The sequence below is a fragment of the Mytilus galloprovincialis genome, chromosome 11, assembly GCF_965363235.1.
Source record: "Mytilus galloprovincialis chromosome 11, xbMytGall1.hap1.1, whole genome shotgun sequence".
NCBI lineage: Eukaryota > Metazoa > Mollusca > Bivalvia > Mytilida > Mytilidae > Mytilus > Mytilus galloprovincialis.
Genome location: NC_134848.1, coordinates 45,933,983 through 45,946,667, shown reverse-complemented (window position 1 = coordinate 45,946,667; position 12,685 = coordinate 45,933,983). Strand labels below are relative to the sequence as shown.

General features: G+C 31.8%; 1 protein-coding gene across 2 annotated transcripts in view; it reads right to left on the bottom strand.

Moving 5' to 3' along the window:
* The window catches only part of LOC143052254 (uncharacterized), a 58,136-nt gene extending 50,525 nt beyond the window's left edge, over positions 1 to 7,611 (bottom strand). For both annotated transcript variants that reach the window (XM_076225244.1, XM_076225243.1), the window contains exons 1-4: positions 7,521 to 7,611; positions 4,127 to 4,211; positions 1,938 to 2,066; positions 1,229 to 1,354 (exon numbers count right to left, since the gene is read on the bottom strand). In XM_076225244.1, coding sequence (XP_076081359.1) covers positions 1,229 to 1,354; positions 1,938 to 2,066; positions 4,127 to 4,193 — 322 coding nt within the window. In that variant the 5' untranslated portion in view covers positions 4,194 to 4,211; positions 7,521 to 7,611. The remainder of the gene's footprint in view (positions 1 to 1,228; positions 1,355 to 1,937; positions 2,067 to 4,126; positions 4,212 to 7,520) is intronic.
* Between the last annotated feature and the right edge of the window lie 5,074 nt (positions 7,612 to 12,685).

Here is a 12,685-nt window from a genome sequence, read left to right as displayed (position 1 = left end):
ACGCCATCACGAGTTGGTTGACTGGTTAAAATGTTTCAACCAGCTGCAAATTGTTTGCATCTGTCCGGTATCTGATGTTCAGTAGTTGTTCTTTGTAGATGTTGTTCATAAGTGTTTCTCGTTTTTGTCGAGCCTGCAACTTTTGTTGCAGAAAGCTCGACATAGGGATACTGATCCGGCGGCGGCGTTAGCTCACTTCTTAAAAGCTTTATATTTTAGAAGGTGGGATACCTGGATGCTTCATACTTTGTATATAGATGCTTCATGTTACGAAGTTTCCGCCAGTCACATGTTAAATGTCCTTGACCTCATTTTCATGGTTCAGTGACAATTTAAAAAAAAAGTTAAGATTTTTTGTAATGTTAAATTATCTCTTATTATAAGTAATAGGATAACTATATTTGCTATGTGTGTACCTTGCAAGGTCCTCATGCCCGTCAGGCAGTTTTCACTTGACCTCGACCTCATTTCATGGATCAGTGAACAAGGTTAAGTTTTGGTGGTCAAATCCATATCTCAGATACTATAAGCAATAGGTCTAGTATATTCAGTGTATGAAAGGACTGTAAGTTGTACATGTCAAACTGGCATATGACATCTGTCCTTGACCTCATTTTCATGGTTCAGTGGTTATAGTTAAGTTTTTGTGTTTTGGTCTGTTTTTCTCAAACTTTAAGCAATAGGTCAACTATATTTGTTGTATGGAAGAATTGTTAGCTGTACATGTCTGCCTGGCATTGTTCATCTGACCTTGACCTCATTTTTATGGTTCATTGGTCAATGTTTAGTTTTCCTGGTTAATGTTAAATTTATGTGAAAGTTGTAATAAAGCATTATATTTAGGACTATCAACATAATATCAATGATTAGTAAAGAAGGCGAGACATTTCAGTGTGTGCACTTTTGTTATAAATATTAGACCCTCGGTTTTCCCGTTTGAATCGTTTTACACTAGTCATTTTTGGGGCTCTTTATAGCTTGCTGTTTGGTGTTAGCCATGGCTCCGTGTTGCGACCGTACCTTGACCTATAATGTTTAATTTTATAAATTGTGACTTGGATGGAGAGTTGTCTCATAGACACTCATATCACAACTTATTATACCTCTACTCTCAAAAACAATTCATTCTTTTTGCATACGTACTCCTTTTAAATAAAAACACGAAGTTTGATGGCCATAGAGAATAAGCAGATCCTACTTTATATTCATATATATTTCTTCAATATACCTTGACAAAAAGCCTCATCTTCATCGCTGCCATCCGTACAGTCTACATCCCCGTCACAAAACTGGTACCTGTGCAGACATTGGTATCCGTTAGCACATTTAGTTCTATAATTTGAGCATGTGTATTCTGAAACATATTACAACACATTGCATTTCCTAATAGACTTATTTTTTTATTGATTACAAAAGAGTAAACTATAGACAGAACAAAAAAATAATAAGGGAGAGGGATTTGATGACTGACCCTTATAGCTCATCCATCTTTGTATTGTAGATAAAAAAAAATAAAAAAATACGGTTTCCACTTATATTAGTCTTTGATTACTCCGACGTTCAACGGCTGTTTGCCAGACAAGCTTGGGCCGTGGGACGTCAGAGCTTGTCCCATCAAAAAATGGATATTTGCCCGTCAAAAATATATGCGCTGCTTCGTCGCTTCTAGTGCCAACCAACGGCCTTGGAATTATATAAATCGGGTATCAATTTTTTCATTTTTCATTTATCTCTTCATTTATGTAAGCTTCACATACCTGTCACCCTTTAATTTCTCATAATTAGACAGTTTTCACAAAATTTTGGCAATAACATCATTTGTCATAAAGGATGCATTTTGAGAATATAAACTTGTTCAAAATGGGTCAAATAATGAACATTATCATTCTCCTTCATATTATTCTAAGAACTAGTAACAATTTTTATAGACCACATACCTGTACAATTGGCCTCATCGGAAAGGTCAGCACAGTCCGTTTTTCCGTCACACCACTCTCTAATCCAGACACAATCGTCATAATCAGTACTACAATGTTTGATCGTATTGTATCTACAAGTATCATCGTCTGCAACAATATAAAAACAACATCACTTTAACTATCACATGAATTATCATTGATATGGTTATATTTGTAAATTACCTGTTTACAAAATTTTGAATTTTTGAAATACTAAGGCTTTTCTACCTCATGTATAAATTACCTTAAAGTTAGCTGTATTTGGCATAACTTTTAGGAATTTTGATACTCAATGCTCTTCAACTTCGTACTTTATTTGACCTTTTTAACTTTTTTGGATTCGAGCGTCACTGATGCGTCTTTAGTAGACGAAACGCGAGTCTGGCGCATATACAAAATTTAGTCCTGGTATCGTGTCTTCGCCATCTTGGATTTAAAAAAAACGAGAGCCTAAGGTCCAGATAATCTATCAAGTTAGCAAAATGTGATGCAGGAATGCAGATATTTAAGTACAGCTATTTGTAAGATCCAGGCAGGGGGTGATTCATGTATGTCTCAGAATTGCTTTATTCTTTTATATAATAGTTAGCTAAGATTGAAATAAAGTTTGCAAGCTTTTTTTTTTAAATTTGTTGAACGGTTGCTGTAGAAACATGCAGCCATTTTTTTGAGGAATTTATGATGAAATCAGGCATGAAAATTGGAAAATGTCTACTTTTTGGTTGCAGCAATTTCATGATAATGACAATTTCAAGAAAAAAAATAATTTCAACATATAATTAGGCATTATTTGAAGTTTATATTTTGATGTTGAGGTTGTGAAAAAATTTTTTGATATTAGGCTAAAATGGTTTTTTAATAGGTGCAAATACCTGTATTTTGACATTTTCTGAAAATAGCTTAAATATCATACTTTAAATCAAGAAAAATTGACATTGAGCAGACAAGTTCATTATAAACTATGATTGCATCTTAAAGTTCATACATTGAATTATTAAAAACAGGAAAAAAACATCTGGGTTTTTTTGAAATTTTTTGTTACCATGGCAACAAAAATTGGTAAAATTCATAAAAATGACAAAACACAATACTTGTTCATTATCAATGTCAGCTGTGAAGGAAAGAAATCGACCATTTACAAGTGCACTTTATACATGTACGTTTATAAGTGTTTGATTGATTTTGTAACATTCAAATAAGAAATTAAAGAAAGATTTTGGTCTGTTCTGTAGGGTTCTTATATCCACTCAATTTCAAATTAGTAACATACTTTGCATCGATATTTTTGTCAACCCGAAAAAAAGTTAACAGATGTTTTGATATTTAATTACATAAGGTCGATTTTTATCAGATCCAGCTTGTGTATCATCATTATTGTTATTTTTTTTACTCCGTAGGGTATAATGTGGTTGACCCGTCCACCAGTCATTCCTGTTTTTTGTCATCACACCATCTGACACCACAACCCAGAAATATCATTAAACTTTATAGAAAATACTAACATACTTTGTAGATGTGCATATCGACAGCAAATTAGGATTCAATATTTTTTTTAATTAGTTGTGCCACTTTGAACTTAAAATTTTTGCCTAAATATACTACTGCAGCAGTTGGTCATCGCAACTACTCAGAAACCACACAGTAGAATTTCGTATAATTTTATAGACAAAAAGGACATCATAATATGTAGAAGTGCATAGTTTTGTAGGAACTATAAGAGATAATGTATGTCCAGTGACAATGTTGGACCCTAAAGTATATGAGTTTGCCTCAAAGGTTCTTTGATTTTACAGATGTGTTATTTGCTTGTCCTTGGTTAATTATTTATTTACTGCATTTCATACATATCATCATTTATAGAAATTGGTTCTAACATTCACTGTGATGGTCCTCACATAACGGGTGATTTCTGATTATTACAAATTCTTTTAAAAACATAAATCTTACAATTTTATTCGGATGACATTCAATGCTACAATTTATCTATCATTTTAAAATTAATTCACCTCATAAGCTTTACTGTCTATAAATACATGTATTTTCTTAATGTAATATGTAAGTTGTTAAAACCATGGCTGGTGAATACGCGGATGTCGCAGGGTCAACTTTCCGAATGAACAGCAGTATCAATAGTACTCTTTAAATGTGATATTAAAATCATGGCTTACATGTTCTAGCAATTGCCAATACCATTGTAGTCAGTATTAATATATTTAAGGTTCTTGATCCCATCATAGTGGTGAACTAGCTCACCTATAAAGTAACATAAATATCAATATTAATGATGACTCGTGTTCCTTGAAATTTATGAAAGAAATAAAATATTAACAAACAAGAGGCTGTCACAACGACAGCAAACCGGATTTATTAACATTTATTTGTGTCCTGGCTATATCACAAGAACCATTACTGATGAATGGTGAAAGTGAAAATCGTCAATATCAAATTTGACCTCCATTTTGTCATCAGTATCAACATATTAAAATTTGAAAAGCTTAGATTGAATGGTTCGTGAGTAAATGCAACAACCTGAATGGAAACGCCATTTTACGATTTTTCAAGAACCATAACTCCTGAACGGTAAAAGTCAAAATCGTCATTATTGAACTTGACCTCTATTTTGTCATCAGTAACAATATATTAAAATTTCAAAAGCTTTGGTTGAATGGTTCATGAGAAAATGCACGTTACACGACGGGAAAAACCATTTTTCAATCTTTCAAGAACCATAACTCCTGAACGGTAAAAGTCAAAATCGTCATTATTGAACTTGACCTCCATTTTGTCATCAGTAACAGCATATTAAAATTTCGGAAGCTTTGGTAGAACAGTTCATGCATAAATGCACGGACACGACTGGAAACTCCATTTTTCAATCTTTCAAGAATCATAACTCCTGAACGGTAAAAGTCAAATTCGTCATTATTGAACTTGACCTCCATTCTTTTATTAGTAACAACATATTAAAAGAGGTAGGGCCAATATGCCGAGGATTTTTTTCACAGAAGGGCCAATTTCAAAAAGTGCCAACAGAGTAAAATTTCCTATAAAAACCAAAAATAAAAATGCTTTTTGATCAATATCTCGATTTACATATAGTATGATATGTGTGATCAATAGTTAATTTAACCCTAAAAAAAGGATGAAAGTCCAATATCTCGGATGTTTTTCTGTGGAAAAAAACAGGGAATCCCCCAAGAAGGACATTTCAAACCAAAGAAAAGTTATGCTTATAACTGTTGTTATTCATACTACTTTTTACTTCAAAAATGAAATTGGTTTAGTGTGTCCTTATTACATAAAAAACAACTTTTTAAAGAAAAAATTGTAACATCGATAAATTGTACCAATATAGCTTCTAAATAAGAGTAATAATGATAAGAATCGCCGTAGCTCCACCAATAGAGCACAGAACTACTAATAAATGACGGTTTTGAAGAAAGGGTTCGAACCTCGCTCAGAACTTTTGCATTTTTTTGTGTTGTTATATTAAATTTTAAAGTTTTTATCATATGTTTTCGGTTGTTTGCTTGATTCATAGAGTCATTTTGGTTCATTTTGACTATTCAGTTGGTGTACTAGTAAATAATTTTACGTGTATCAAAGAAAAAACAAAGTATCGCTTATTGTGTGCAATCCTATGACTGTCCATACTCTTGAATTACTTTCTATTCATGTGTTTACGTTATTACATATATCCAAGGGACAACTGCCGTCAAACTGATGTAGGTGCCTGTACATAACCAATAACACGAGAATTAATTCTATAGAAATTAAGCCTATATTATGGGGGTGTAATATACACATAACTTTAAATAAGGCCATTGTATACAATTTTCATAACAACAAAACACATTTCGTCGAAACCTTTTTTGAACATGGTATTATATGTAACAAATGCAGTTAACAACAATTTTGTCGCCAAATCACAAACTGTAAAGATACTAGTACTGAAATGTTTACCACCGTCTATACACGGGTACATAACTCATCAGAAAAATAAAACAACATAACAGAACAAATCAATTACACTACAAATCGTGATTGTAGGTAAAACATCAAGAAGCTGTTGCATCTGTATCGCAACGAAGGGCCGATTTGTTAAAATTACAGAAAAGGCAATACAACATGAAGTAGTAACACAGGGTGATCTATGACCAACTGATGTAAGATGTTCTCCGGTTAAAATATATACATGTACATGTATTTTCTTGTCTAATCTTATAGACGATAAAGCCTTAAAAGACCAGGACAATTACTGTGTAACAGATATACATATTCAGAATGAGAAAATCACGATTTGAATCAGTTCGATATTACTTGGCTCCTTGAGAAGTTACATGGTATGGCACCTTGCATAAAGGATGTTAATAATAAAATAAAATCAATATTAAAAAATCAATAGTCATGGCCTTGTTTTTGTAGGAATACCTGTTCAAGGTATGAAAATAAATGATGTGACGTATTTTTATGTACTATAAATAGCATCTATCGGGCTATTTAAAACATTATTTACCTATCTTATCGAATGAAACAAATTGCCGACAAATTGTCCCTACCTCTTTGGGAAGCTTTGGTAGAACAGTTCATGCGTAAATGCACGGACAACTCCATTTTTCAATCTTTCAAGAACCATAACTCCTGAACGGTAAAAGTCAAAATCGCCATTATTGAACTTGACCTTCGTATAGTTGTCAGTAATAACACATTAAAATTTTGAAAGCTTTGGTTGAACGGTTCATGAGTTAATGCACGGACAACATTTGATTGCCGCCCGCCCGCCCGACAGCCCGACCGCCCGCCCGCCCGCCCCCCGTACATCCCCAAATCAATAACGGACATTTTTGTTAAATAATCTTAAAAGCACACAACTGTGAAATGGACTTAATTGGAACAATTCACTAGACATTCATATCATGTCAGAAATGCATTATACGTAAGTGTGCAAGATAAAAGCGAAAACGTTAATAGTTATGATAGTAAACATACGTACTTGATTACTGCAACAGATACACCTGGTTCAACTGACACACTTCAATAAAACCAAAAAATGAACAGAAAATACAGAAAAGAACAAAAAATACAGAAAAGAAACAAGAATATACCTAAATATGTTACCATCCAGACCAAAACTTACCACCAACAGCCTTGACAGATAGAAACACAAACATGAACAACTCGAACGAACGAGCTGCACATGACCCATCATTATTTGAACAGCTACAGGCACATTATGTGCTATGGTTATTACAAAAAATAACACTTTTGTCAGCCTTTACCATACACAGTATATCTTGTCAACTTTATTGATTATTTCACGACAGAAATAAAGGGAAAGAAACACCTTTTTAACTCTAATCTGTAACTTTTTTACAAACAACTAGAGGCCTGACAGTAATGTCCTTATTCATAAGTCTCTTCCGAAGGGCAGTAAAACGCTGAAAGTGATGAGTCCAACTTAATATATTTAGTTATATTTTTTAGTTGGACCATTATTTGTATTGCTTTTAACAATAGATTGACAATATTTGTTTAAAAGTATTGAGGTATCTAAACACTTACCTTGATCGAAAAACAGTGATAGGAAGACACGTTCACTTTATTTAGACCGCTGTTTTGTAAGTCCTCACCAAAGAAGTATATTAACACGAAGTGAACTAATAATAAGTATTATTGAATATACACGAAACAGGAAGTACGATTATCTTAATTACTTTTAAATTACATTTTAGAAGTTATCATCAGTAATTTGAAATTTTGTTTTAAAAGAGCAATTATTATTCATTTGAAATAGCAATATTTCAGGGCCGACAAAATATTATTTACGCTTTTAAAGTTCATTGTGAATAAGGTTTAGATCAGGACGCATATAGCGGATTTAATAATTTTTCACAATTAAGGAATTTCAAAACGGGAATAATAAGTATTTAATGATATTTTAATTTACGTGCGTCCAGGATTTCCTCATAATCGTTCAAACCTCAATCCTCTTTCAATTGGAATTTCATGTTACCTTTAATAGTTTTCATTTAAATGTCATTGAGGGGTCTAGTGTAAAAAAAATCTGATATATTTGATGACTTCTTAATAGTTAATGGACAAAAACATGAACAACAGTGAAATATTATAACATTCGTTAGAAAAGCACAACTAACATTATTTGTTCAATAACATTTTACACCCATTATGACAAGAGTCATTTATTTTATTTTCTATGCAAATGAAATGGTGAAGAATATCCTTTTTAGTTAATCACACATAGAATACTCAGACCTCATTTCAGGTTTTGTTTAAATTCTTTCGCTATTCATCAAAACAAAATCCGGGTAACAAACTGGAACCGAGGCTATCACATCAACTATTAGAGGAAAACTACGGAATAACAGAAACACTGCATCAAAAACAACCCCAACATACATAGAAACGGACTATTTGATAACATTTCCCATATTCCTGACTTGGTAGAGGACATTTTAAGAAAGAAAAACATGGTTGATTGAATCCGGTTATATGACACTGTTATGAATACCGCTCAAACATTACGTGAAAGAATAAAAAGTAGGGGGGGAAGACAGAGAAATAAGTCAGTAAATAATATAATAGCAAATGATAAAATTACAGTAATTTTATGCTTACAAAACATGACTTATAAACTGGGTGTGTACTAACAAGGACAGCACAACGAGTGCAACCAGTGGCGCAAAATCTGTTTACCATCTCAAAGCACGTTAGATCTCCCAAGTTTCAGGTGAGGTACGTGTTGCTTAGTCTTTAGTTTTCTATGTTTTGTTTTGTTTTGTCTTTCGTTCTTTCTTTTTAAACCATAGCGTTCATTTTTTAGACATAAATGTCCCTCTGGTATCTTTCGCCTCTCTTTTAAAACTGTATTTTGTACCGCCAGTTCAATAAGGTAATAGGTAGTAACGTTATTCATGGTAAATGACGGTATTGTCTTGTCATCATCCTCAAAAAAAAATTGCATATGTATTTGCATATCGTGAACACAATTATGAAAATTGTCTAATTAATCGGACACGAAATTGTGTTATCTAGATTCCCACTTCAAATTAAATGTTAGATATAGGTTTCTTATACAAGTATTTATTAATGGCATTTAAATAGGCGTGCCAGCTTAAATACATAATTACGCGTCATTAAAATGACTAAAATTGCAGTATTTTAGGAGAACAAATAGTCATTGACATTTTAAAAGGTCAAGCTGAATTGACAATAAAAAGTTCAAGGTGAATATGGAACATGACGAAGATAACTGTTTTATCACAATATAGGAAATGCAAAAAGCGACAAAAAATCATTTGTTAAAAAAATATAGAATCTAGTAAAAAACGACATATACAAACATGTTAATAACAGTGAGAAAGCGGATATTTTTATGTGTAGGTCTTTATGTTATATAGCTTATCGCGTTATGGTCTTATATATCGTTCAAGATGAATTTAAATCAAGAACAGAGTTCCGTACGCCAAAAAAAATCAAGAGTGTATTTTTAATTTTTTGCAAGATTTTTAATAATTGTTTACCTGAACTCTTTATTTGATACTAAATAATTAGCTAGCTAAATCTCTATTTTGTACGACAGTCGCATGAATTTCTGATTTGCCTTGTCTAGACAACATGCTAAAAGAAAAGAAGTATTTGCATGCATATCTATAGATAATACAACGACTGATTGGATTTCAACTTCGGATATAATTAAATATGATCGATTATATCCTATCTGTTATGAAAATCTTCAAAGATACTTTTGATATTACAAAGCATTTCTTTTTATGTTTCCAAATTAAATAAGGAGAGAAATTTTAAATACTAATAATAAATGGTACCAATTTTACTGATAGGAAAATCAAACTATTAAAATGACCTCTTAATATCTTAATTAGTGAATATTTTTCCGCCGTAAAATTGATTCGCTGGGAATGATTATGCAGACCGGCATAACTTTGGCAGAAACATACGATCCAAAATATTCTCCAGCAAATTATGTTTGATTCTTAGAAACAGAAATTTACCTCGATATAAGCAAAAGCAAAGAAAACTTTACTATCAACATTTATGGGAAAATAGGACAAAAAAAGATATTTTATTTTCGAGTTCAAATTTTCAAAACAAAATATTTTTTATATTACTTGAGTTGACAAAATCAAAATTTGTATCAATATGAATATCACAACTATTTCTATGTGACAATAGGCCACCTTTGATGTCGTTGCATCTCCATCAAAATATTTGGTAGAAGGAATCATTATTTGTGCGTTTAGGGTATTTTCACTTCTGGCCGATACTGAGCGAGCAGTTGAAAACATATGATTCTATATTGCACCAAGTATTCGTTCATTTAAAGCTTATGATTGAGAATAAGCATTGCAGTGATTAGCCTAGGGAATTGTGATTAATTACCTCGGAATAAAAACATTATTTCTGGTTTATCCTGTATGATATTATGAACTTTTATAGTGCAGGGATATAGGCGATTCCCTCTATCTGGCAAATGAAGCAATAGAGTCGTGCACAATTGTCAAACTTTTCCGAAGGAGAATTATGATGAACACATTTGTGGTGAAAAAAGAAAAATAACAAAAAAAAGTTTTTATCAAATAGCTTTGGTCATTTTTGAAGGCCGTACGGTGACCTATAGTTGTTAATTTCTGTGTCATTTTGGTCTCTTGTGGACAGTTGTCTCATTGGCAATCATGCCACATCTTCTTTTTTTTTATATAACAAGGAATACCCCATTTTAATGTCATCGGTGGAATTCGAGTATATTCTTGACCAGATTTTTTGTTTAATGTATCTAAAGGTTGTTAGAATTTTCCAATGAAAGATCTCTCATCGGTTATTATTTCATTTGATCACTTCTGATAATATTCCATTTGATGTGTCTAGCAACAACATAAACCTTAAAATATTCCTAATCCATCACTAATGTTATAATTTGAAATGATCGATTACACTTGTAATAAAGAAAATCTAGAATATTTAACTGACTTATAAGTAGTTCTTTCAGATTTTAACTGTATCATACCTCAATAAATCTAATTATCTCTAAAAGTTAATTACTCTATGATGTAAAACAAATCAAGTATGCATGCGCGCAACTTTTGAAATTATGACTTAAACAATTGGTAATTGTCTTCAAAATATATTTAAATTTAAATAACAGCTTTTAAATATACTAAGAATAAATATTAAAAACAAATCAGTTGTAGAATGATTTAATTGGTTGAAACTTTCAAAGTGCGTGGCAGTACAGTTGAGGTATACTTTGTTTTTCCGGTAAGCATTTTTACAGACAGAGTATGCGAATATTAATAACATCTCAAATTATTTATTTTTTTATTTTAAGGGCATACGATACAGTTTCATGGGAGGCAATGACGTTGCTAATGAAACATGTTATTTTCGCGACGTTAAGCTTTGACATACAGTGAAAAAATGCATGTTTAGACTGGTTTTTTTTTTATATGATTTAAACTGATTTAACTTGATAACGAGTACATGGACTCCTCTTATTTTTAAACGGCATTATTTTTTACCGTGTGGAGATTATTTGTACAAATTTTGATGAAAAAGTCAACATTGTTTTCTTAATTTGATAAATATACCGTAAAGATATCCGTTATTTCATAAATTTCTGAAACGTTGATAAAAATAATTATTTCAAAAGAGCTGTTGTGTATATTAAGAGCCAGTCTGCCATAAAACAATACAAAATCTCAAATTTCGTCCAAATTGGTAGTTATAACTGGGCAACATTATATATATTTCCAAAATCTTTGGGTATTTAGGAGTTAAGATAAAAAAAAATTTTTTGTAAATTCACACTATTTTTCATTTAACAGCCTTATTTGCATATTTGTGAATTATTAAAAAAAAAAAATGCAAAAAAAAATCACAATATTTAGGTACTTTTTAAAGGTCTGGATAATTGATATATCTCTTAAAAATAGCATTATCTTGTTATATTTTGCAAAGAACATTATAAAAAAAAAAGAAAAAATGCATTTTGACATTTTTTTTACCTTTTGGCAGGTTGCCAGAGAGGTTCGTGCAACAGATGTATTAGATAACTTGCATGTAGTACATGTACTCAGTAGGTGTTTTCTCTCAAGATCATATCTATTTTTTTCAACTTTTAGGATTTTTTTAAATGTGCATATCAGTTCTAAGACAAGTAAAAAAATTTGGCCTGGCAAATATTGGGAAATTGGTAAAAATATGCTCCCAAATATCTATAAAATGCACTAATTGTTATAGTTTTTGCCCCTTAATATTTTAACTAAAACTGATCAAAGTAGACTTATATTCCGGACAATAACTTTAGTTTAAGTGTATAGATCTTTATGATTTTTTTTCAGAAGGTTCAATACCACAAAAAGAAGGTTTTAATCGATTTTGGGGATGGTCCCAACCATTTCGGAATTAAGGGCCCAAAAGGGGCCCAAAACAAGCATTTTATAGTTTAGGGATAATAACTTGTGTATAAGTATTTCAATTGCTCTGATATTGTATCACAATGTTTAAAACCACACGTAGAAGGTTTGGATTCATTTAAATGGGTCATGGGTTCAAAGTTAGGAATTAAGGGCCAAAAAGGGGCAAAAAAACAAGCATTTTTCTAGTTTCAAGACAATAACTTGTGTGTAAGTGTATGGATCTCTCTCAAATTGTACCACAATGCTCAATATAACAAAGGGGGGAGGGGGGGG